General features: G+C 37.8%; 2 protein-coding genes across 9 annotated transcripts in view; both read left to right on the top strand.

Moving 5' to 3' along the window:
* Window positions 1-18,272, top strand: part of cdc14ab (cell division cycle 14Ab) — a 53,389-nt gene extending 35,117 nt beyond the window's left edge. For 2 of the 8 annotated variants that reach the window (XM_067396040.1, XM_067396037.1), the window contains 5 exons: window positions 376-476; window positions 2,958-3,005; window positions 8,990-9,124; window positions 10,417-10,786; window positions 15,180-18,248. In XM_067396040.1, the coding sequence (XP_067252141.1) occupies window positions 376-476; window positions 2,958-3,005; window positions 8,990-9,124; window positions 10,417-10,786; window positions 15,180-15,209 (684 nt within the window). In that variant the 3' untranslated portion in view covers window positions 15,210-18,248. The other 6 variants (XR_010896068.1, XM_067396038.1, XM_067396039.1 and 3 more) reach the window with 6 other exon arrangements.
* Window positions 18,273-21,993: 3,721 nt separating this feature from the next.
* gpr88 (G protein-coupled receptor 88) lies at window positions 21,994-23,938 on the top strand. The gene has a single exon (XM_067398620.1). The coding sequence runs from the start codon at window positions 22,286-22,288 to the stop codon at window positions 23,321-23,323; it is 1,038 nt and encodes a 345-aa protein (XP_067254721.1). The 5' UTR covers window positions 21,994-22,285; the 3' UTR covers window positions 23,324-23,938.
* The last annotated feature ends 1,219 nt before the right edge of the window (window positions 23,939-25,157 follow it).

Below are 25,157 nucleotides of genomic sequence, written 5' to 3'. Positions count from 1 at the left end.
TGTTAATAATTTGCAAGGTGGACCTTTTTATAGGTGAATTAATTTAGACAAAATAATACAGAATTTTCATATCCACTAATTAATGATTATCGGCCATAACATGAAAATATTTATAAATCTATATATATTTTACTATTGCATAGTTTAATATTTTTGAAACCTGACACAGAAAGAGGGTCTTATCCACTATATACAGTGAGAAGAAAATGTATAAAATATAATGTAAAAAAAGAATATATTTATTACCTTAGCGATATTGGCCTGAATTTTAATCTTTATTTTACTACTTTAAGTGGGTCATTTTAATATTTTTTTACAACTCAACTCAAGAAACACTTCTTTGGAATAACGTTTCAATGCTCTAACTCTCGACAGAATGATTACACTGAGAACGACCTCGGTATGACGCAAGGAGACAAACTGCGTGCCTTAAAGGGTCGACGGCAGCCACGGTCTGCGACCACTGGAGCCATAAGGTAAGATGCCATTCCTTTGGGTCTTCTGATGGAAAAAGCAAATTGTTAGTCAGTTCAGCTATAGAACAACTTGCAATAGCGCCCCCTGTGGCAACACTGAGAATGCAACTACTCGTTGAACTATAAATTGCGTTCTGAGGCGTTTTGTGATGCAGTAGCCTATTTTGGGCCTGGATCCCAACCTGGACATAAAAAAGCAAAGCAAAGCTTGGTCTAAGACCAATATTACATCTTCTATTCAGGTCTCCGTAATGAGCCACATTACATAAATGACACTCTTTGCTTCTGTTCATGAATGGAGCCTTTTATCAAGACTCTTTCAACTTCCATTAGCTTTTAGGTCAGTGAAGAGCTAAATGACGCCAGGCCATGGTTAGTGTTTCGGTCCACTCTTAAATGCAAGACATAGAGCTAAAATTAATACAAAAGAACACAGATTGTTAAGAGTGCTGATGTACCAGGCACTGAGCTGGTTGGCATAGAAACATGATGTTCCCGTTGTCTTGGAGAGATGCTTTTCCTGTATTTCAGGATGAGCAGACGCTCGAGAAACATTCTGCTTTCTGCAGAAACTTATTGCGTACTTACTATGCAGTGTATATACAGTGGTATTAGTTAATGGTATTTAGCAAATGGAGTAGACAAACTTGGTACTTAAAGGGGTCATGAATTCATTTTTTTTTAAATATTTTATAATGTTTCCTGAGGTGAACTTATAATGCTAGTATGGTTTTTACATCAAAAATTGTCATAATTTAGAAAAAAAAAGGTCATTTTCTACCCTTATTTTAGCCCTCTGATTTGAACGCTCTTTTGGAAAGGGCGTGTCTGCTGTGAGACTTCAATGTAAACAGCCCTTGCTATGATTGGCTAACATTTTGCATATGACATAAGTATTACATGTGGAACTCTGTCGAAATCCTTTACCACGTTTTTACTATTATAGCTGTCGAGATTAATCGTAAAAAGTGTTCATTATTGGATTATATTTAGATCATCTCCTGTCACGTGAAAGTTTGCAGCAATGAGCATTGTAGCCGATGACAGACATGTCTGTTGAGCTCATGAATGCAGTGATCTCATTACTGCAACTCGATTTCTTCACTCTCATGAATGCTTTCATCATAAAACAGTGCAAACACGATGTAAATTAGAGATTCAATGTGTAGTGTAGACAGCGTTGTTGATTGTAACAGGAGTTTTGGTGAGAGTCCACATTGATTTGATTCTGCAGAGGGTGTCTTTCGTTGCACTATTACATCATAATGTGCCAAAATCCGAAATTGGACGTTTTCGGGGCTAGGTTTCATTAAAAGCTGTTTTTGGACTAACGAGGAAGTTTAAGGTACAATGACCTCTTACATGTCAAAAGAAAGAAAATTGGATTTCTCAATTCATGACCACTTTAATGCATACTACAAATACACATACCGAGCACAATATGCATGCTGCATACGGAGTTCTTTCATTAATAGTTTGAAATGGAATACTAGCATACTACTTATGTCATACTATGCTGTGTAGAATGTATACGGTGTACTGTTTTGTAAAAATAGTATGCAAAACTATATTATAACATGACCTTACTACTTTGTATGCTTAATTCAGTGACTAGTGCAGAGTTTTTTTCCCAGCATTTTTAATTATCTTTGTGCAGAAATGTTGTAATATTTGGAAATCTAATAAAGTAAATCATCATCTTTAGGCTATTTTTTTTTTTTTTTAGCATTGATTGGATTAGTTAAATTTGTCTCACTAAAAAAATGGAAGATTGTTGAGGGCATTGAATTGTGGGATACAGTATTCTGCACATTCTGGTTATGCTGCACAGTTTATCAAATCTAATAAATAATCTGTGCGTTTAATGCATACAAAAAAAATACACATGCTGAGCACAGTATGCATGTCGCATACTAGTTTTTCAAAAATAGTTTGAAATGTTGTTTTAATGCTTAGTTTGAAATGGAATACTTGCTTGCAACTTAGTATACATTCTACACTGCATAGTATGCAATGTGTTCTGGTTTTGTGAAAATAGTATGCAAAATGTTTTCAATTTGTGCATAACACGACCTCACTACTTTGTATGCAACTAGAATCTAAAACCTCAAACTTTCCTGTATATAAATCATTTTTAAAAGGCAGTTATGTGGTTTATTGTTTGGATTTATCATACTAGAAATTGAAGATAAATTTGAGTGCATTACATTGTGGGATATAGTATTTCATGTGTGCTCTGCTTGTATACTGCACATTTTAGCAAATGTTGTAGATAATTTGGGCATTTAATGCATATTAAAATACTGTGCACAGTATGCATGCGGCATATTAATTTCTCTCAAAAAATAGTATGTAGTATGCATTATGAACATTTTGTTTCATTTGGAACTCATTTATTACATACAGCTCCATTTTCTGGCTTTTTAAATGCAGTTTATGTAACCAAGCAGTGTGTACTTGATCTCAATGTTCTTCCAACAGACTCGAGGACATGAAGATGCACACTAGGTCTCCATCTCAGCCTCTCAGGTAACGTTTTATTCCAAACTTCCATTTTGTTCTCCAAAAAAGTCATAAGAGATAATTTACATATAATGGGTACAGTAGCACAAACACCTGTTTAAAGGTGGAAAATGGTTATGTGGCTTTTTTTTTTTTTTTGGTCTATGAAAGAGTTTATATATGTACTTTGGATAAAAAATATTAAAGTAAAATGCTGAAACAATAAAATATGGCCCTCTGAAATGCTTTGCGTTAGCTGTTGGCTCAGTACACTAGCTATTTTACCTCCAACCTCTCCAAGTTTACAAAAATAGGCCAAAGAAAAAACACAGCCTTCGTACTTCACCCTCTCGAAGACAAATTATACCCCGGCGTATCTTAATTTCCAGCCCCTCCTTGCACACAACACTAACAAAAAGATCTTCAAGTACCGCTCAACAAGAACAGGATGCTTCATCCTCGTGTGCTTGATGTCGTCAATAATTTGAACTGTTCCTGTTTTAGCACTGTGGCGAGGGGGGCGTGGTTCAGCCATAGGATTAGAATGAGCCGCCTGGAAAAGCATTTCCCGGCGGCTCTTTGGAACTAACAACTGGGTTGTATCTTCTTTTGTCTGGGTATCTTGGGTCACCCGATACAACCTATTTTTCACAACTGCAAAATATGGATAGGTAAGCGCGCGTCCAGGCTGGAGAGGCTGACCGTCGATGACTTGGACCTGTTCAAATGCACGTTTCAACGTCTCATCCTGAGACTGCTCCAGGGGAAAATCATCGCGCTCCGAGAGAATTATTCTCTCGATTTCACTCTGTTCCCCTGAAGCAGCACTCAGTGGTCCCCGATCAGTCTCTCCCGCCTGCACCCGCGCCTCCACATCCACCGCATTTTTCCCCCAAGAGGCATCCGTGCATAAATAACCCAATAATTCAGAAAATGCTGGCCAATTTGTTCCCAGAATTAACGGATGCCGGAGGTGCGAATTAACTGCCACCTCAACACTATGTTTTTGTCCCCGGAATTGGATAATGACTGACACTACAGGATATTCCATTATATCCCCGTGCACACACCGCACCTTAACCACGCGGCTTGTATCCAATGCCCCGGATGAAATCAGGCTTTGATGGATCGAGGTTTGGTTACATCCTGAATCCACCAAAGCCTGATAGGTACCCCTTGATACTCACAGGTATTTGGTACCAGCCAGCTTGACCGGGGGCAGCCTGCGGGGCGTCCGGGACCCGAACCATTGTCCCAACCTCCATCACCGGGCATTTATCTATGAAATGCTCCGGGTCCCCGCAACGCCAACAGGCCGGCCCAGACCTCCCGCCGCCCCAGTGGCAGGGGGTGGGGTAAATGATTGGCGTGGAGAAAGCGGAGAAACAGGAGTGGGATCCCCGTCCCGTGGAAACCAGTCCCGCCCTCCCGGGGCGGGGCACGTGGAGTCCCGGACTGGCTCTGGTCAAACCCGCCCGCCCCGGGGCGGGACCCGCGGATATCCAGGCGGCCGTGACCTGGGTAAAGGGACAGGATGAGAGAGAGGGACAGAAGATGGAGAGGGAGAGAGAGAAGCAGATGGGAGGGGTTCGCCGACCCCGGGGCACGCCACCATATGGTCCTCCGCGAGATGGATGGCCGAGTCCAGCGACGTGGGGCGGTGGCACTGGACCCACTCGGCTGTCTTCTTCGGTAGCCGAGTGATAAACTGCTCCAGCACCACTCGATCGACGATCTTCTCCACGTCGCTTCCCTCAGCCAACAGCCATTTGCGGCAGGAGTCCCGGAGCTGTTGGGCCATCACGAAGGGTCGGCCGGACTCAGCCAGCTCGAGCGAGCGGAAACGCTGTCGGTGTTCCTCAGGGAGGATGGCCCTCTTCAGGTCGTCGAAGACCAGGAGATTCTGGACCGGAAGCTGCTGTGCCGCTATCTGGGACTCCCCGGAGAGCAGCGGGACCAGGCGCATCGGCCACTGGTCCCGCGGCCAGCCTGACAGCTCGGCCGTCTTTTCAAAAAGGTCCAGGAATGCCTCCGGGTCGTCCGCAGATCCCATTTTGTTGAATGGCAGGTGGGCGGGCACAGCGCGATGTTCCGTGGCTTCCGGTCGAACCTCCCGGTCAATCCAGCTCCGGAACCTCTCGCGGTCCTCCTGCTGGGCTTGGACGATGACTTGAAAAGATCTTTCCTGATCTCTCCGCAAGTCCAGCAGGGCCTGATGTTGTTCCTGTTGTAGGCCCGCAAGGCTGCTGATAATCTCCGCAAATGGCGTTCCGGAGGACGATTGCATGGCGGCGGCTTTCCTCTCCCTTCCCGGGTTTCGGCACCAGTGTAACAAAGTTCAATGTCAGGAAGGAAGAGGACAGGGTCAGCTTGACTACTGACTGCTTTATTTGGTTTTCAAAAATAACAAAACAGGTGTGCAGACAGGCACAAAACGGTCCAATACAAACATAAGCAACTCCGGCCAACAATTCCAGCATCCAGAGGGTAAGCAGTCAGTAGTCCTTCTCTCTCTCTCCCACTCCTGTTTCTCCTGGCGTTATATACTCTCTCCACGCCAATTACTGAAACAAGAAACAGGTGTTCGTCATTTGCATTTAACCCACTCACTCAACCGCTCGTCTCCTGCCTCTCTCTCCCGCTGCAGACTTCGCTGAACCACGCCCCCCTCGCCACAAGCACGTTTAACCCAGATGTAAATTAAACACCCCTTCGTGAGCAAATGCGCAGTCCTTAATTAATTTCCCTTGAAGAGCGGTGAGTTGAAGAGGCCTCTTGGACATAAATGGCCCTCCTACTCTTCCTGTCGCAGCTCCTTCTCACAAGGATGAAGGATAAGATTTTGGCAAATTTGTTTGTTTGATTTTGGCTGATGGAGACTAAGATGGAGAGAGGAAATGAGCTGAGAGTTGGGTATAATTTACCAGATTTTCTTGTACAGATTTGGTTATTGATGAGTAATAATTTCATTAGGTATTAAGATGAACTGTAATAAAGTGCGTGCTCACTCTTTCATTACTGTCATAACCAGTATAGCTCTGGAGACTATAAGCTGGTTCACGAACAGTACTGATCCATCCTTGAGTAACAACTTTTTAGCAAAACTTGTGTTTTGTATTGTCCCTTTGTATTGACCCTCATTCACAAAGAAGTCTGGTGTAAAGTGATTTGCGCAGCCACAAACAAATTTAGGTATATTCTCTGCTACAGCTACTCTGAACTGAAAAAAAAATGGTGACAATGTGCAACTCGCTCAGGGCGGAAGCTATGCTAGTAAGGCAGAGTCCGTCAGCAGTATTGGGCGGGGCTTAGGCATTTTGTGACATCACGAAAGGTAGAATCTGCAAATGGCTTGTTCTGAGACACTGCTTATGATTTATGGGGATTAAAAAAAGTTGGTGGATTTTAACCATTATAGGGTAGGCTGTGTAGACACTGCCAACACACATTTATGTTCAAACACCATGTAAAAGTGAATTTTGTATAACTTTAAAGTAATCCATGTGACTCCAGTGGTTTAAAGGGTTAGTTCACCCAAAAATGAAAATTATGTCATTATTGACTCACCCTCATGTCGTTCCAAACCCGTAAGACGTCCGTTCATCTTTTAAGATCTTTTAGATTTAGTCCGAGAGCTTTCTGTCCCTCCATTGTAAATGTATGTACGGTAGACTGTCCATGTCCAGAAAGGTAATAAAAACATCATCAAAGTAGTCCATGTGACATCATGGGTTAGTTAGAAGTTTTTGAAGCATCGAAAGTACATTTTGGTCCAAAAATAACAAAAATTACGACTTTATTCAGCATTGTCTTCTCTTCTGGAATCCTTTCCATTGAATTGATTCCATTGAATCCTTTCATCTGTCAACATTGGTAATGCACTTTTACGTCACCGTGGTTGTTTTTGGTCATGACATAATTTTCATTTTTGGGTGAACCAACCCTTTAACCTCAGTTTTATGAAGCGGCGTGAGTGCTTTATTTGTGTAAAAAAAAAACAACAACAAAAAACATAATTTACCACTTTATTTACAAAATATTAATCTCCAACGCGAATTCACACAACAACATCTGCTGTTAATTTTTGGGTGAACTAACCCTTTAATTATGTTAATTGATTAATAAAGTAAACATAATTAATTATGTAAAATTCTAAAAGTATATTAATGTAGTTTTTTTTTTTTCAAACTTCAAATTGAAAGATTTTATTTTATTGAACTGTTATTATTGTTATTGATATTATTACTATTGCTGTTATTTTTAATTTATTTTTATTTTTTTGTTTGTAGTGATATTGTTTAATTATTGTGTACAGTTAATTTAAATATTATCTATATTTGCTATGAATGTAGCCTTTGATGCTGGTATGGTGTTAAATAATAAACAAATTAATTTAAATAGGGATAAAACTTTTAACAGATATGTTAAGATGAATATTATATTTGAAAAATGTCCTTTTCATGGACACCTGAAATGTTTCTGAAAGGTTATACTGATATACTGCAGTATTTAATACTTTTTTAAAAAAAAAAGAACAATTATTAATTCTAAATTAATCAGATCCTTAGCATCATTTATTACATTTTTTCTTCTAAAAACATGTTATTGAGACAATCTCTTCATCAGTTGAATTTTGTTAGTTATTTCATTGATGAGATTAAACTGAGTCAGAGAGGAATTTTTGGAGTGGGTGAAAAAGCTGTGTGGGAGATCTTGATTAGTGGTAGAGAAAAAGAGCTCTTCAGAAAGAAAACCAGAAGAAAAAAAAAGTGAAAGTAAAGAGAAAAAATTACAATTGAATTTGAACTGCAGTTACTGGAGCATGACTTGCTACATTTCAGAGATTTTGGACCCTTGCCTGTAACTTTCCCTGCTTCTTTTTCCTGATTTATTTTTCTTTAAACAAAGCCTCTTTAAAACAACACTCTGGTTCCCTTGTCGTACAGAATCTAGCGGAAGCAGGGCTCAAAGTGAACTGGTATGCACTGGCACTTCTATATTTTAATCTGTAGTATACCCTCATTTTTCACCCCTTCAGAATTACTGGACCGGAAGTGATGTTACAACTTTCTTGTAAAAAGTTAATTTCCTAGTAGATGTGTTTGGCAAGAACATGAACGGCTCTTAGACATTTCTTTCTTTATAAATAGTCTGGCATTTTTCATGATGGCAGGGTGGATTTTGAAGATCAAATGATCTTCTAGAAGTCAGATTCATGGTAGCAGCATATGTGTGTGTGTACACATACATACATACATACATACATACATACATACATACATACATACATACATACATACATACATACATACATACACTGCCCGGCCAATTTTTTTTTATTATTATTATTATATTATTATTATTATTATTATTATTATTATTATTATTATTTATTTATTTATTTTTTTTCTGGCATGTTATATGTTTGGAAACAGTTATTTTAACCCTAAAAGATGGAGTGTGTATCTTTTCATTTCTTAAACAACCATGTATTAAGACATATCATGGCCATATTCCAGAATGACAATGTCAAGATTCACCAGGCTCAAATTGTGAAAAAAAATTGTTGGGAGGGAGCATGACAAATCATTTTCACACATGAATTGGCACTGACCTTAACCTCAGTGCAAGTTTTTGGGATGTGCTGGAGTAGACTTTACAGCTCACCTCTTGCATTGTCAATTCAAAAATGAATTTTGGTCAAGATCTTGAATTGAAAATGCAAGAGGTGAGCTGTAAAGTGTCCTCCAGGACATCCCAAAAACTTTCAATGAAATTAAGGTCTGGACTCAGAGGTGCCAATTCATGTGTGAAAATGATGAATCTTGACATTGTCATCCTGGAATATGGCCATGATGTGTCTTCCTACATGGTTGTTCAAGAAATGAAAAACATAATAATCACTGTAATAATGATCCATTCATAGATTAAGTATTTGCCTATTAAAATCCAAACGGCGACTATATAGCTGATTTCATGCCTGTATTTGTGTGTGTGTGTGTGTTTTATAGCCGAATGAAACCGACAGCCACTGGCCAGGGTTCCATCTCCCCCTTAAAATCCTCCAAAGTCCCACCATCCTCCTCCGTCTCTGCCTCTGCCAAGCGCATTGGCCGCTCTTCATCTTCATCAACCAACCTCAAGAGGTGAGCCTGACCTCCCTTCAAATTAGCTTTCCTCCAGTCTTCTCTACACTCTCCATATCTTTCTTCGATCTGCTTATTCTTTCACTCGTCCACCTTTTAGTCTTTGCTGCTTCATTTCCAAATCTTTCGTGTAACTTATTCCTCCTTTTTTCTTTCTCTCCCCCTCTGTCTCCTGTCTTCTCTCCTCCCAGCTCCCTGGTGGCCTTCTTTCCTCTCTGTGACTACCCTATGCTCTGAAACGGAGAGCCGTAAATGCGAGGAACCAAGTTGGTTGCTCCGTGCTGTTGGTGCACTGGTTTCAAGTGACTCGTTCCCTGCCATTTATGTAATCAAATAGCCAGAGCCATATCACCTACCTACTACTATATCACTCTCTCCAAACCAGCACTTATTGATGTATTTTTGGACCAAGTACATACCCACTACTTTCCAGTACTGTTCATACCATACTGAAAAGCACTTTCTAACACACTCCAGGCTAGGGCTGGGTGATATTTTATAAAATATGGGAACATTCTCAGATATTTGACTAATGTTCTGCCAAGTTTTCTGGTCTTTAATAATATTCTCAAAATGCAAGCAAAAAAAAAAATTATTTATTCACAGTTCACAAATTGTGAACAACATTTTGGTTGGATGAATTTTTTTTTTTTTTTTTAAACGTTACTAACTACTTGTTTCCCATTTTGTTTTTTTCTAACGTTCACTTAACCAAGAGAAAACCTTTAAAACCATAAAAAAAAATCACATTTTTGTTAGCTGTGTGAATTTATATAGAGAAAATTAAATAAAATTGAATAATTTACATTGTATGTTAAGTTGCATTCTTCATAATTGACTTGAAGAATGCAGTTGAATCATTTTCTTTTATATGCCTAAATTTAAAAATGCATACTAATAAACAATATGTGCTCACATTCATTTTCACTTAAAAATTTGCATTTATAATTCTCCGAACATTGAGTGATACGGTAAAAGCATGATCGAATCAAACTTTTTGATTCACAGAAATCAGTTGAGCTTACCAAATGTAATGCCGTTTCTGCTACTTAAGTTTAAAGAGACGTGTACTTTGCTGAAGTCAGTTTCGAATAAGTTACCCAGCCCTACTCCAGATTGAGTTTGTTTTAAACGGCAGTAAATACAGTCTCAGCCAGTATACATGCAATTCCTCACCCCTTTGTCAGAACATTTACCATGATCTCCATGTCCTACAGTGTAGCTATGGGTACGAGTATGTCCTCCCTGTCCTCCACCCTTCATGTCTGTTTCCCCTCCCTCCCATCCTCCAGCACCAGGTTAGCCAGCTCTTTGGGTAACCTGTATGAACCAAATGGTGAATCAAACAGCTCTGGGAAACCACCTTCCCCTTCATCGTTCACTTCCCACCCTGTCCGCACGGGCTACAGCAGCCCGATCGCCCCACACAATTACCACTACGAGGTCAACAACAACAACAATCAGTATAACACCACCAGTACCCCGAACACCAACGGGGTGAGCCCAAGCAGCGGGGCAAAAAGTGTGACCTACAACCTCAACCACACCAGCATGAGCGGACCTTCCACCAATGGAAGGCTGGGGGCCAGTGAACAGGGGCACCACAGAAGCCCAACAGGGCTGAGCGGGCTCTCCGCACGCTACCTCAGCCGGTCCATTCCCGTAAGTGATCTCTCTTCCCATCAACCCTCCCAAGATGCACACACACCCAGCAGCAGCATTTCATATAATTTACCATGGTAACCGTTGGTTTCTGCCAAGATGCCATAGTTACAAGTAGTCAAACAATATGGCTTAAAAAATATATATATATATATATATATATATATATATATATATATATATATATATATATATATATATATATATATATATATATATATAATCACATCCAAATAATATATAAATATAATTGTATATAATTACAGAAATAAATTACAGAAAATAAACACTTATTCACAAAATATTCTGAAAAGTAAAATAAAAGGTAAATTTTATTGAAAAATTTAACATTGAAAATGTTTGATTATAATTTAAATTTTATATTAATAAAATGTGTATAATTTTTAATATAAGTTTATTATAATATTTTTTTAAATTGTGTTTACAAGGGAGATTGACAAGTGCAAATGGACATGGTAATGACTGTATTAGACATTTCTAATTCTGGAAGCGTCTTGAACTTGAACAAAAAAAGATCCCATTTATTTATTGTTTCACAGTTGTAACAAAGGTATTTTAGTGGAAACTATGGTTGCCATGGTACTTTCTACCCAAATCCTTCCTATTTATCTCTGATCTCTTTGCAGCCTTCTATTTTATTTCTCAGTTTATACATTGCCATGTTTTCTCTAACAGATGCTTTTAAATGCTTCCCTGAGCATGTTGCATGTCATCAGTTTTTACTGAATACACGCTTATGTGCATCTCACTCTTGGGTACTTCCTACGACTGTTAAATCTCACTCTGTGTACGTCTGTCTCTAGTGTGTTTTCAGAAAGCTCTTACTTAGATGATCTAATATTTACTTAATTACCATTGTCAAGTGAGCTTTAATCGAGTGGTCAGGATGAGACTAATTTTTTTTAATTGAGCTAATCCGTCGCCCTTTAACTTCTGTGAGTGCATCCCACGCTGATGCTCCGAGGAAAAGAAAATTAATACTAAATAAACAAATATTAAAAAGGCAGAGCAGGGATTCATTAGGGATATAATGAAGGCTTTAAAGCATAGCTAATATGGGTACCTTTTACATGTATGGTGGAAGTCTGACAGTTCTGGTCTGGTTTGGCAGTAACATGGCTACTAACAAGTACTAATGGCACCTCAATGCTGCTGTTTGATGCAATGGGAGTGGTGTACGCTGCAAAAATGCAAATGTATTCAGTATTTGTTTGAATTTATCAAACAAATTTATCTTTTTATTTGACCAATGAATGCAGAACAGGTCTAGGTTTATAAAAAAACACTTGACCGCTGCAAAGAAAATAGATTTGTCTGTTATGTCGGCACTCAGACTGGACAGAAAGATCACAATCTTGATTTTAGTGGCCTGTTGTCCTTGGACCTTCTCCAGAACTCTTGGATGTGGTCCTGCTTCAGGGAATTCAGTAGTTTCCCTAACAATTTCCTGTTTGGTGCATTTTTTTTCCCCATTGTGAAATGTTTTTTTTTTATAAGCCACTGTATGTGTTAATCATGTGATTTCACAATATTCTAGACAGGATTTCTCCCAGACTACCCCGTTTCTGAAATTGACGATTGGCTCATATCATCCCTGTTTTGGAGCGTAGTGCTGTCTTTGTTCAGAACATCACAACGCCTACGCATGTAGCAGGACTGACTCAAAGTTTCACTGCAGAGATGATGAATATCACATTCTGTCTTGCACTGCGCTCTGTTAAACGTTCATTCTCAAAGGGCGATCAACTGACAAAGTTTTTTTTGACGCTAGAAGGTGTTTACAGTGAATATGTAATTACAGTCAAGGTGTCATCCGTTTTCTTGCTGCTAAACATGGCTGCTTCGGGTTGCAGTGAATTAGTATAAAGTCTCATTTCTCAACATTGTCATGTTATTGGATGCAACTCTCTCGCTTGGTTTTCATCAGCAGGTCCAAACAAAATCTTTTTCTAGATTTTTCTGCACTTCGTAATTCTATGGAATGATTTTAAACATGGTAAAATTGTGCAGATTTTATAGGTAGCTAAAAACATGATTAAATTAGTTAAAGGTGCCCTAGAATAAAAAATTGAATTTATATTGGCATAGTTAAATAACAAGAGTTCATTACATGAAAATGACATACAGTGAGTCTCAAACTCCGTTGTTTCCTCCTCCTTATATAAATCTCATTTGTTTAAAAGACCTCATAAGAACAGGCGAATCTCAACATAACACCAACTGTTACGTAACAGTCAGGGTCATTAATATGTACGCCCCCAATATTTGCATATGCCAGCTCATGTTCAAGATATTACACAAGGGCAGCCAGTATTAACGTCTGGATCTGTGCACAGGTGAATCATAGGTAAGCAAGCAAGAACAATAGCGAAAAATGGCAGATGGACCAATAATAACTGACATGATCCATGATAACATGATATTTTTAGTGATATTTGTAAATTGTCTTTCTAAATGTTTCGTTAGCATGTTGCTAATGTACTGCTAAATGTGGTTAAAGTTACCATCGTTTCTTACTGTATTCACAGAGACAAGAGCCGTCATTATTTTCATTATTAAACACTTGCAGTCTGTATAATTCATAAACACAACTTCATTCTTTATAAATCTCTCCAACAGTGTAGCATTAGCCGTTAGCCACAGAGCACAGCCTCAAACTCATTCAGAATCAAATGTAAACATCCAAATAAATACAATACTCACATAATCCGAGGTATGCATGCAGCATGCATAACAAACACTTTGTAAAGATCAATTTTGAGGGTTATATTAGCTGTGTGAACTTTGTTTATGCAATGATAGTCGAGAGCTCGGGAGGGGGCGGAGAGCGCAAGCAATTAAAGGGGCCGCAGCCTGAATTGGCTCATTTCTAATTATGCCCCAAAATAGGCAGTTAAAAAAATTAATTTAAAAAAATCTATGTGGTATTTTGAGCTGAAACTTCAGACACATTCAGGGGACACCTTACATCTTGTAAAAAAACGTTCGATGGCACCTTTTAAATAAATTTAAATGTTTAATAAATGGACATTCATAGAATGCATAGAACTGAATTACTGACATTCTAATTAATTGGAAACCTGTGGGGGTTCCTGCGGAATTATGTGGGCACAAATTCAGAAGTTCAAACAACGTTAAGTAGCTCTAGTCCAATATTTTTAAATGATTTTGAATGAATGCGATTTTTCTGCAGAGTTCGCTTTGGCAAGTTGTTTTTAACTTTGAACGAATTTTCAGGATGTTTACATTTATCCAAGTGCAAATTCACACATTTCTCAACATGTTCCTAGATGTTCAAACTATGGCTGCATCTGAAAACCTAGGCAGCTGACTTGATGCCTCGATGAGTAACAGTTTAATGATCTACAGCAAAATAGTGCAAGCTTTGGTGAGAACTAAATAAATATTTAATTACTACAGTAGTAATCTCTCGCTAGAAATGACATCAAAAGTGGAAAATATTGGTCAAAAACATACATTTACACACAAACTGACCAGCAAACGCAACTTTCGGACGCAATCTTTATTTTTCTAGCTCAACTGTCACAGAAAGGAATGCATAGGATTGTGGGATACCAAAGGCAGCGAAGGATACATCTATGCTGCCTTCAAAAATTGATCAGATGAAGGTATCTCAGGAAACAGGAAGTGAAACTAACATTGGATTTGGAAGTGCCTTGATGCCTTCCTACCTTGAAATGTGTCCTCCGAAGGCAGCAATTTACCGTTTTCGGATGCAGCCAATGTTAAGTAGCTGTATGTGCAACGTTGATGTTTGTAGAACTCTAATAATGAAATTTCTAATTTGTTGGAAACCTGCGGGGCTTCCTTAGGAATTCTGTGGGCACAAATTTGCCAAGATATCAGAAGTTCAAAAGCGTTAAGTAGCCATATATCCAACTTTTAAGATTTTAAATAAATGCGAATAAGCTGTTGTTAGAATGTTGATGAAATGTTTGTAAATGGACGACACAAAATATAATACAAAAAATAATGCTTTGTTGCTTCACATTTGTCGTCTGTAAAAAAAAAATTTGTTTATCCTTCCGCCAACCCCCCTGCAACAATTAAGAGCAATTAGCATTCAGTTGTGCATGTTGTACACCTGTGTCTTCTAACCTAAGTGGCTTTTTTTTGTTGTTGTTGCATAAAGTCAGTTTTCCCCCCACACATTTAATGCAAATTTATTTCCTCTCTAAGCTTTGACTTTTTATTCTCATCTCACCATCATTTACATCAGCAAGGGCTGTGATTGTAATGTCTCAGGTTGGCTTTTTAGACTATTATTTAACTACCCTCTGCCATGTAATTTTCTGTAATTACTTTCAGCATCATAATCATTTCATCTTCTGTTTTTTCCCCTCTTTTGCAGTCCCTTCAGTCTGAGTATGTTCAGTACTAAAGCCGCCACTTTCCGCTAACCCCCTCATCCCACACTGCTGGCCTGGTTCCGACCCATGACGCCTTCACTGTGACCACCAATTCACTGGCTTCTTGTCGCAAAGGGGAACGAAGCCGAAAGGAGATGCTTTTGAGACTAAACGGCTCACGGTCAGCCTCATGGTAATGATACGTCCTGCTATGACAGAGCTGATCTGGAATCTGCTGCATGCTGTTAAACAACATGAACTTTCCTTGGCCGTCCTTTCAAAACATCTTTATTTTTCATTCTTTTTTCTTTTTTTAGATACTCTCCATGTATGAAAATACATAATTGTACTGAAAAATATTTTTAGATAAAGAATTTTGTACTTTTTTTGTCCTATTTTATCTATGATTCTTATGCTCAGCGAACAAGGTTCGTTGGTTATATTTGTGTGTCTTTGGATTAGGGAATTTGTTCTGACGTAAATATCCCGTTTTTGTCTCCTGAGTGTACTTACTGAGTAACATATCAAGTGCGATGCTATATTTAAAAGGTGTAAAATGGTTTGACAGCTATGTGTCATCTTCAAAGGGATTTTCGGCTGACAAAAGCAATAAACACAGTTTTTCTTTTATTTGGGATCTAAGGTGGGCTTGTCTTCACGCAACTACGGATGGCTAATGAGACCATGACCAATTTGCAAGCAAACTTGTTTTCTCGGGAAAATGAAGGGCTTTGTTTGTTCAGTATGAGAAACAGGGTGGACTCCTTGTCTTTTTTTTCCATTGTGACATCATAATGTGTGTTATTATCAAACTAATTGAGATCTGAGCTCTCACGGTTTTCAAGGGCTGTTGAAAACGCAAGCGCCGACACTTCATCTTTCAGCAGTGTCTGTTTCACCAGCACCTCTGAAATATAATAATATCTCAGAATATACGAGCGAGTTACGAGTTTCTGGCTGCTGGTTTTAACATGCACCGTTTTTGCATGAAGTAGCTCAAGCTGCTTAAAATATATATTAATGATAACAAATATTAATGTACCTGCAGTAGCTCACCCACAAGTTGTAACTTTTTATTACAGTAGAGGAGATTATGTATAGGTGATGATATGAATAACACACAACCCTTTCTGTTATTGCACATAATGAATGTACAAACTAATCTGGAAAGGTTGATCCAGTGAGGGTTGTCTACTCTAAATTCAGTTATTTTAGGATGTTTACAATCAAGTGCAAATTATTTATCGTACATTGTTCTTATAGGTTTACCAGCAGGGTTTAAGCTAAAACCTTTGGATTATTTACTTAACACAAAAACTACAATACGGTCCTTTAAAAACCCTAAGACATTCCATACTTGACTTTATATCGTCTGTGAAACACAAAATATGATATGTACAATGTACTTTTTTTAGGTACTGGCACTGTTAAGCTTAGGAAAATGATGACGACGCACCATTAAAGTACCACATGTTGTCAATTCTGTGTTAAATAAGCTTCTGAAGGCATATGATAGTTTTGTGTAATCTATATATATATATATATATATATAATTTAATTTTTTTTTTTTTTTTTAATTGTGCAAAAATAATCATATATTCAAATATTCATATTCCCCTCTGCCGGAGCTCTCAAATCTCATTCATTTAAACAATTTCTTGGGGAAACATGTTGCTCCAGATTTTATGTAAATGAGAAATAAAAAACATTTACAATCATGATGTCAAATCTGATGCGACATATCTTAATAAAAAAAACAGACAAAAAAACAGTTTGAATGCGTAGTGGCGAATGAAATTTAAGAGCTACAACAGAGGGGAAGCTTTTCTGCAAATCGTAAGCCTTCTGCCCTTATAATATATTATATTATATATTATATTCATTAAATAGAAAAGAGCAGCTTGAACATTCTGCCGAACATCATCTTTTGTGTTCCACAGAGGAAAGTAAATCATACAGGTTGATGATTAGGTGAGTAAATGATCATTTTAATTTTGGGGGAAACTAACCCATATCTTTCTGTTTGAGCAAGTACTCCAGTACAAGCTTATGCAATTATAACTTGATTGACTGTTCTGTATCTGTATCTTTTAGCCCTGTAGCACTCTGTACATTCCAGATGGTGTTATGAATTATGTGTATATACGTTTTGGGAGAATCTTTTTGATTGAAGTATTCTACCTCTTTGACATATACATGATGTAAACTACTCTCTTGCTTATGAAAATATAGATATATTTATATATTTTTGGAGCAGTGTGTAAAGAATATCTAACAATGTTAGAGCAGTGTTTGCTTTTCACATACTGAAAGGACATTAAAATACAATGTAGTGTGTTGTACATTTATTCTTTTGCAATGTAAACACGATTTCAAAGACCAGAACAAAATAAAAGATTAATTTTGCTTTAGGTTGTTCGTTTTCTTTGTGCATGGAAAAACAAGATTTCCCTCAAGTGCAGATTCCTAATTAGTCGTCTTTGACCGTTGTTATACAAGTAAATACTGTACAGATTGTGTTATTCTGTGACCAAAAACAGTTTTTTAACAGCTCCACAAAAATAAATTAAGTGCCAACGATGTTCTCTCCCTGACAACCAACAAAGTGTGAACTGCAAATCGCCACACATTTGTGAACTAAAGTTTCATTTTGAGTCTATCTGGCAGCAGGCGTCGGGCCGTGGGCGTCCGGAGACAGCTGTGAAAATGACTGCTAGTCGAGTGACTTTTCACAGCCACGATTTCGGCAAGTATTTCAAAATGTCAGTTTAATTTCTACACGAGGTGATTCTTGTACATGTGTCGTTAATTCTTTCTTCTACCTAGTTTTAGAAAATTGTCTTGTAGGTCCAAAATGTTCTACTAAAACGTTTGTGCCAATTTATACTAGCACTCAATCTTGTTTCCCCTCGTTCATTTACGGTAGGCCACTTGAGTGTTGTAGCTGTCAGTCATCATAGGTGTAATTGAAACCATGGCCTCGTATTTTTCCGAGCCCTTTCATTCAGATTATGAAGGTCTAATATCTATCTATGAATACACATTAAATTCAACGATCAACTCGTAGCAAATAGCAGGTTTCAAGGCTGCTGCTGCTGCTGCTCCGTTCGCTATAATAATAGTCTTCAAGTATCTTTGAAATGGTTCCAGAAAGGCAGCTTGACGTCAAAAGGAAATATTCACGCTTCTCTTAATGACATTCCATTGTCTCTGTTGCTCTGTGAATACTGTGATCGTATGAGCATTGCTAGTGCTACCCAAATAACGGAACGTTCTCAAAATTTTGTTAAAGGGTTAGTTGACCCAAAAATGAAAATTCGTTAATCTTCGGAACACTTCGGAAAGATTTTTTTTAGTTGAAATCCGATGGCTCCGTGAGGCCTTCATAGGGAGCAATGACATTTCCTCTCTCAAGATCCATAAAGGTACTCAAAACATATTTAAATCAGTTCATGCGAGTACAGTGGTTTAATATTAATATTTTAAACCGACGAGAATATTTTTGGTGCGCCAAAAAAAAAAATAGAATAAAAAAATAACTAAAAAAATAATTTAGTGATGGCCGATTTCAAAACACTGGTTCAGGAAGCTTCAGAGCGTTATGAATCAGTGTGTCGAATCTGCTGTCACGTGATTACGTGATTCGTCACGCTGGTTCATTTGTGCTCCGAAGCTTCCTGAAGCAGTGTTTTGAAATTGGCCATCACTAAATAAGTCATTATTTTGTTTTGTTTTTGGCGCACCAAAAATATTCTTGTCGCTTTATAATATTAATATTGATCCACTGTACTCATGAACTGATTTAAATTTGTTTTTAGTACATTAATGGATCTTGAGAGAGGAAATGTCATTGCTGGCTATATGGAGGCCTCACAGAGCCATCGGATTTCAACAAAAATATCTTAATTTTTGTTCTGAAGATGAATGAAGGTCTTACGGGTGTGGAATGGCATGATGGTGAGTAATAAATTACATTATTTTCATTTTTGGGTGAACTAACCCTTTAACATTTTGACAAGGTTCTTTCCGAGTTCTGAACAAAAGTTCTTCTAGTAACGTTAATAGGATGTTGTTCTTAAAGGGATAGTTCACCCAAAAGTGAAAATTATGTTATTAATGACTCACCCTCATGTCGTTCCACACCCGTAAGACCTTCATTCATCTTCAGAACACAGTTTAAGATATTTTAGATTTAGTCAGAGAGCTTTCTGAGCATCTATTGAAAATGTATGTATGGTACTGATGTCACATGGACTACTTTGATGATGTTTTTATTATGTTTCTGGACATGGACAGTATACCGTACATACATTTTCAATGGAGGGACAGAAAGCTCTCTGACTAAATCTAAAATATCTTAAACTGTGTTCCGAAGATGAACGGAGGTCTTACGGGTGTGGAACGACATGAGTGTGAATCATTAATGACAAATTTTTTTTTTACTTTTGGGTGAACTATCCCTTTAAGTTGTTCTAAACCTGTATAAATGTTCTGTTGAACACAAAGGAAGATATTTTGAAGGATATTTTTAACCAAACAGTTGTGGGGCATTATTGACTTGTAGTATGGAAAGAAAAAATACTATGGAAGTCAATGATGCCCCACAGCTGTCACGGTAATATTGTGATAGTACCCAGCACTGCTGTTAACCCAAATTTTCAACTGTCCCTTTAATGTTCTCAAAACATTGAAATATGTATATCATTTTTGTTTCTGCGCAAATTCGTTGTTAAAATATAGCCTAAGCTATTCATTTACACAGTGGCTGTCATAACTTGTTTTCATGAGATTTATTTAAACATACATTAAACATATTCATTAAATAATCAAGATAGGTTAAGTAAAATATAATGAATATATAGGCTAATATAGTGCATATATGCAGTGAAAAAGTCTAGCAAACTAACAAGCTGTGGACACTGAATGACTTTACTGAGGTAAATGCTACGTGACATAGGCTATTGATTACAAGCCGTTTTATTCATGTCTTTCCACGGTTGAAACACTGAGAGCGATTACATGAGATTCAGTACATTGTACTGTATCGTTCAACATACCTTCAGATGTTCATTATTGTTTATTCTGTAACTAGTATTAAAGAGGAAGAGATGATCACGTTCACTTGTGCTCCACGCTGCCGCTTGAACTGAGGTGCCTGTAGCCTACAGCGTCACATCAAAGAGTGTCAAAATAGCATTTATTGTTTAAATTTCGTGATAAAATGGACAGAATTGTAGGGATGAGACTTTGTTTCTTATCGAAAGTAACAAAACACAGAGCTGGAGCTTATTGCGATTATTGGTGGTTAATGGGCTACAGTTCTGTATTTGTCGCTGCACATGTGTGCCAAACCGAAATACGTGTACCGTTACACCCATAGACAGTAAAAGAAATGGACACAGCGACCCCATTGGAACTCAATTGAGACAAGTGAAGCCCATTCTTAGCGATTTTTAGCACTTCCGTTTCTGACGCGCAGACTCAAACTAAGCTTGATGACGTCAGCAACCTGTCTAACAGCTGTAAATCTTCTAGTAGCTGTGCATGCAAACTGCCATCGTTAATCTTGCAGAGACGGCGAGCTTGAGCGGGGAGTTCTTTGGCGTGAGTGAGCAGGAGTAAGTATTCTGATTAATTAGTTTGTATAGTATTTTAAAATGTAAAGCCAGCACGCCATATTGAGTTAATGCATACTATTGCCTGCGAGCTTCTCCTCCTGTCTGTACGGTAATTTCTCTACTGTGCGACAGAGAGTCGAGTGGTTATGATGCAATCGTTAGCCTATTTTTACAAAAACTGTTTCTACGGGGCCATAATGTAACATAGAAGGTAATGGAGCCCTTTATACATTGTCGTGTATCTTTAGAAATAAATAATGGACAAATGGAGTCTTTAAACGCCTCAGATGTAAAGTTATTCGCTGTCAAAGTGACGTCAAAATGAATGGGAGTCAATGGGATGCTAACGCAAGTGAAGTTCTGCTACAAGATGGTGGCACGCGGCCGACTTCAACTTCCGGTCGACTTCCTTGGGCACTGGTTACAGCCCTAGGATTCATTTTTTAAAATTAGAATCACACAACGTGATCAGTGTAGTCCAATTCCTGAACAAACTAATGACTCTTATAATGGGCCAGTCTTTTTCCTGAATCAGAAACAATGCGATCAATGTTGAGACAGTTGAGGCAAAAATGCATAGCATGACCAGTGATAGTCCAGTTCTCAAACAATGACTCTCTTAAAACATTTTTAGTGAATCAGAAACATACAACATGATCAGTGTAGTCCGATTGCCGACAAATGAATCGCATGACTTGGTTATTTTTAGTGAATCAAAAACATAGCACCACCATAGTCTAATTTCCCAATGAATTAATTCACCTATAGTGAATTAAAACCATATACAGCATGTTTTTGTTCTGGTTCTTTTTCAGTTCATCAAAAACTATAAACCAAACTGAATGGGTATGGCTATTAGTTTTGTCATGTCTGACTCAAAAAAGCAAACAATGAAACAACAAGAAAAGTGGTTTCCCTCATTTTTGGAGCTTTACATCCCTAGTCCTCATTCACTTTCATTATATGAAACAGAGCAGCTTGAACATTCTGCTAAACTTCTCATTTTATGTTCCACAGACGAAAGAAAGTCCTACAGGTTTAAAGCGACATGAAGGTGAGTAAATGGTGCCAAAATTTTTCGTAATTAAATATTCCTTTAAAGAAACTAATGTTATTTTTGTTCAAATCAATAGTAGATCTGCATATTTAAAATACATCGTACTGCCACAGCCTTATTCTCAATGGGGAGCCCATTATATTACGCCCTATTGATTATTACAGGCTCAATCCATTATGAATAATGACTTGCCTTCATGGTGATTGTGCTCCCTGGGAATAATGAAAGACAAGTGAGATTGTAGCGTGGGCTCTTGTTGATCTCACGCTTCTCAGTCCTCACACACACACACACACACATGAACGCACATATAAAGCTTGTTTCTCCACCGCAGCACCGCCAAAGGGAGCTGCGCTCTCTCACGCGCACGTTTCTTCACACAATATGAGATGAGATGTGATGAGATGACATTATTTTCCAGCCTGCTCCCATCATGCCAAATGACACAGACATGCCACTGTCGATGTGTGCGCTGGGACGCGGATCACGCATCTCCCTCGCCACCGTCTACTCCTTCCTGTGCGTTCTGGGTACCGTCCTCAACCTCCTAGTTATCTATTTGGTGGTGACGTTCAAGAAGCTCCGCACAGCCAGCAATGCGTTTATCGTGAACGGCTGCGTGGCAGATCTGCTGGTTTGTGCTTTCTGGATGCCCCACGAAGCGGTTGCCACCTCCACTGGGACTTTTCTGGTGGTGGGTTACCAGGCATTCAAAGAAGCGCTGCTGTTTCTTGGAATCACCGTGTCACTGCTCTCACATTCGCTTATTGCTGTGAACAGGTACGTTTTGATCACCAAAACGCCTGCTGTGTATCAAAGTCTGTATCAGAAGAGAAACACAGAATGGATGATCGCAGGATCGTGGCTCATCTCGTTGGGCTCTTTGTTCCCGTGGCTCACGTCCTTTCGATACCCGCCTGAGAGATGCCGAGACACAGAGGACAGATCCTTCACCACGGTGTCTGTTTTGTCCAGTCGGTTTGCCGCAAGCACTTTGGCGTTCACTATCATTGGACAAACCGTTGTCGTCATGTACTGCTACTTTAAAATTTTCCGCCGGGTGCAAATAAGTGTGAAGAGGGTCAGTATTTTGAATTTCCAAATCGTGAACAACCTCCCTTATTCATTCCCGAGAAAGGACAAGCGACTCGGCTTCTACGTTCTCGCAGTGTGCTTAATTTTTATTCTTACAACCGAACCCATTTTTTGGGTTCTCATCACCGGACTGTTCATCCCGGTGTCGGTGGCGCTTTGGACATCAACTTGGATTGTGTTCTGCACTATATTTGTATCCAATCCCTTTCTGTACACCTGGAAAAATGAGGAGTTTAGGAAGTCGTTCAGGTCTGTGATGAGAGGAGACTTCTTGCGGGGATCCACGGTCGGGGTCGAGCCCATCACCATCAACACCATTTCTCACATCTTCCCGAGACAAAACAGCCGCAGGGCATTTCTGGGCGAGATGAACTGAGATAAACCTGCGAAAACTATACGACTAGTACTGTGGCCAAATTTCGCTTGTGCCGGTGGTTTTTCAGTCACGATGAGCTGCATGTGTTTTACAGTGTTTTGTAAAGCAAAGTTTTTGTAACATTTTTGTGAATGTTGAAGTGTGAATTGTTTTTGCACAACTGTGAAGACTACACAACTTTTTTAAAATAAGAAATGTTTATGAATGTTCAAATAAATCACAAATATCTCAACTTGTGTCATTTCTCATCTTAATTTTTGTATATAAAATAAATATTAATATGATTTAATATTATTTTTATGTAAAATTGTTTATTTAATAATGTGTTGTTTTAAAATGTTTAAAAATTAATATTTTTTATTTTGAGGTAATATAATGATTTAGTGCTGTCAAATGGATTAATTGCATCTAAGTTAGTAAATATACAGTGTGTGTGATTATAATATATATTTATGTGTGTGTGTGTGTGTGTGTGTGTGTGTATACACACACACACACGTATACAAATGTTAATGCGATTAATTGAAATTAATCCATTTGACAGCACTATATAAAATGCTTAATTTAACAGTGCATTTTATTTTAATTAAGATGTCAGTTATATGAATATAATTTATTTGGAATTATTCATATGTATTAATATTATATAAAATGCTAAACTGCTTAATTTAAGAGTGCATTTTATTTAAAATGTGAATTATATTATTTTATATTGAATAAATAAGTGCATAAAATGCTTAATATTTCAAGAAGCTTTTTATTTTAACAGCTCATTTAAAAGTTCAGTTGTTAATATGTTATATATTTATACACGGTTAATATTAATATAATTTCATTAATATTAAGTTAAATGATTAATATTTTTCTATTAATAGCATATTCTGTTTGTGTTTAGTGTCAGATTTTCATCTAAATAGCTTAAACCTCGTATGTTTTGTTCATTTCTTTTCATTAAATCACATTTTTTTACATTATGATTAATGCAAGAACATCTGTTATGTAGTGAATCTCTGTGGAGAAGAATGTCTGAAGGAAACTTTGACACTATCTTAAAAAGTTCCATCCTGTCATATCTGGTCTTGAACACCCGCTTACATAATTCTCAGCAAAAACCTGAGCAAGCATCTGTGCAACGATGACACTGATTTGTTGACTTCAAACTGTAAAAAATTATTTCTTTTTCTTTTGTCATCTCAGCTTAGATAATTATTGTAGTTCAGATAACGTAGTATTTTGAGTTTCTGTTGATTAAACCAATTGCCTTTATTGTATTAACTCAAATTTTTAATTTCAATGAATTTTTTGAAGCAACCAGGTAACTTACGTTTTTAAGTTAAACCAACAATTCTTTTTTACAGTGCAGTTTGAGCTGGCACAAAAAAAAACACACGCGAGGGGAAAATGCAACCGATGCACAATGAGCAAAATATCCTTATAAAATCCTTATAAAAACGATTCATGATTTTAGTTAAGTACAAATTTTAACTGCAATTGAATAGCATTTGCAAATGAATAACTTGAAAACCTCAAAATAAATAAATTACCACAGCTTCCAAAGGGCTTCTTGTAGATTCAGCATTTCTGGGAAAAAAAATTATCTGCCATGCTTATAAAAAGCTTTGGCAATTATTTGAATCTGCCTTCCTTCAATAGTAGTTCATAATGGAATTTTTATCTTCAAGGCGTACACAAGTAATTTCCTGTATTTGAGGAGATCTCCGTTAGAACAGCAGAGGGAGCCTGTGGTGGGGCGGAAAACTTCTGATCATGTCCCCTGTGATTTCAAACAAAAAGCATCAGAGCCCTATTGGGGAATTCCTTCATGGCATATTCA

This window comes from Chanodichthys erythropterus, chromosome 10, assembly GCF_024489055.1.
Source record: "Chanodichthys erythropterus isolate Z2021 chromosome 10, ASM2448905v1, whole genome shotgun sequence".
Lineage (NCBI taxonomy): Eukaryota > Metazoa > Chordata > Actinopteri > Cypriniformes > Xenocyprididae > Chanodichthys > Chanodichthys erythropterus.
Note: the sequence above shows the minus strand (reverse complement) of the source record. Positions and strands in the feature narration are given on the sequence as shown.

Bases quoted from the DNA above. Each gene is read 5' to 3' on its own strand.
- gpr88 (XM_067398620.1), top strand. From the start codon at position 22,286: ATGCCAAATGACACAGACATGCCACTGTCGATGTGTGCGCTGGGACGC.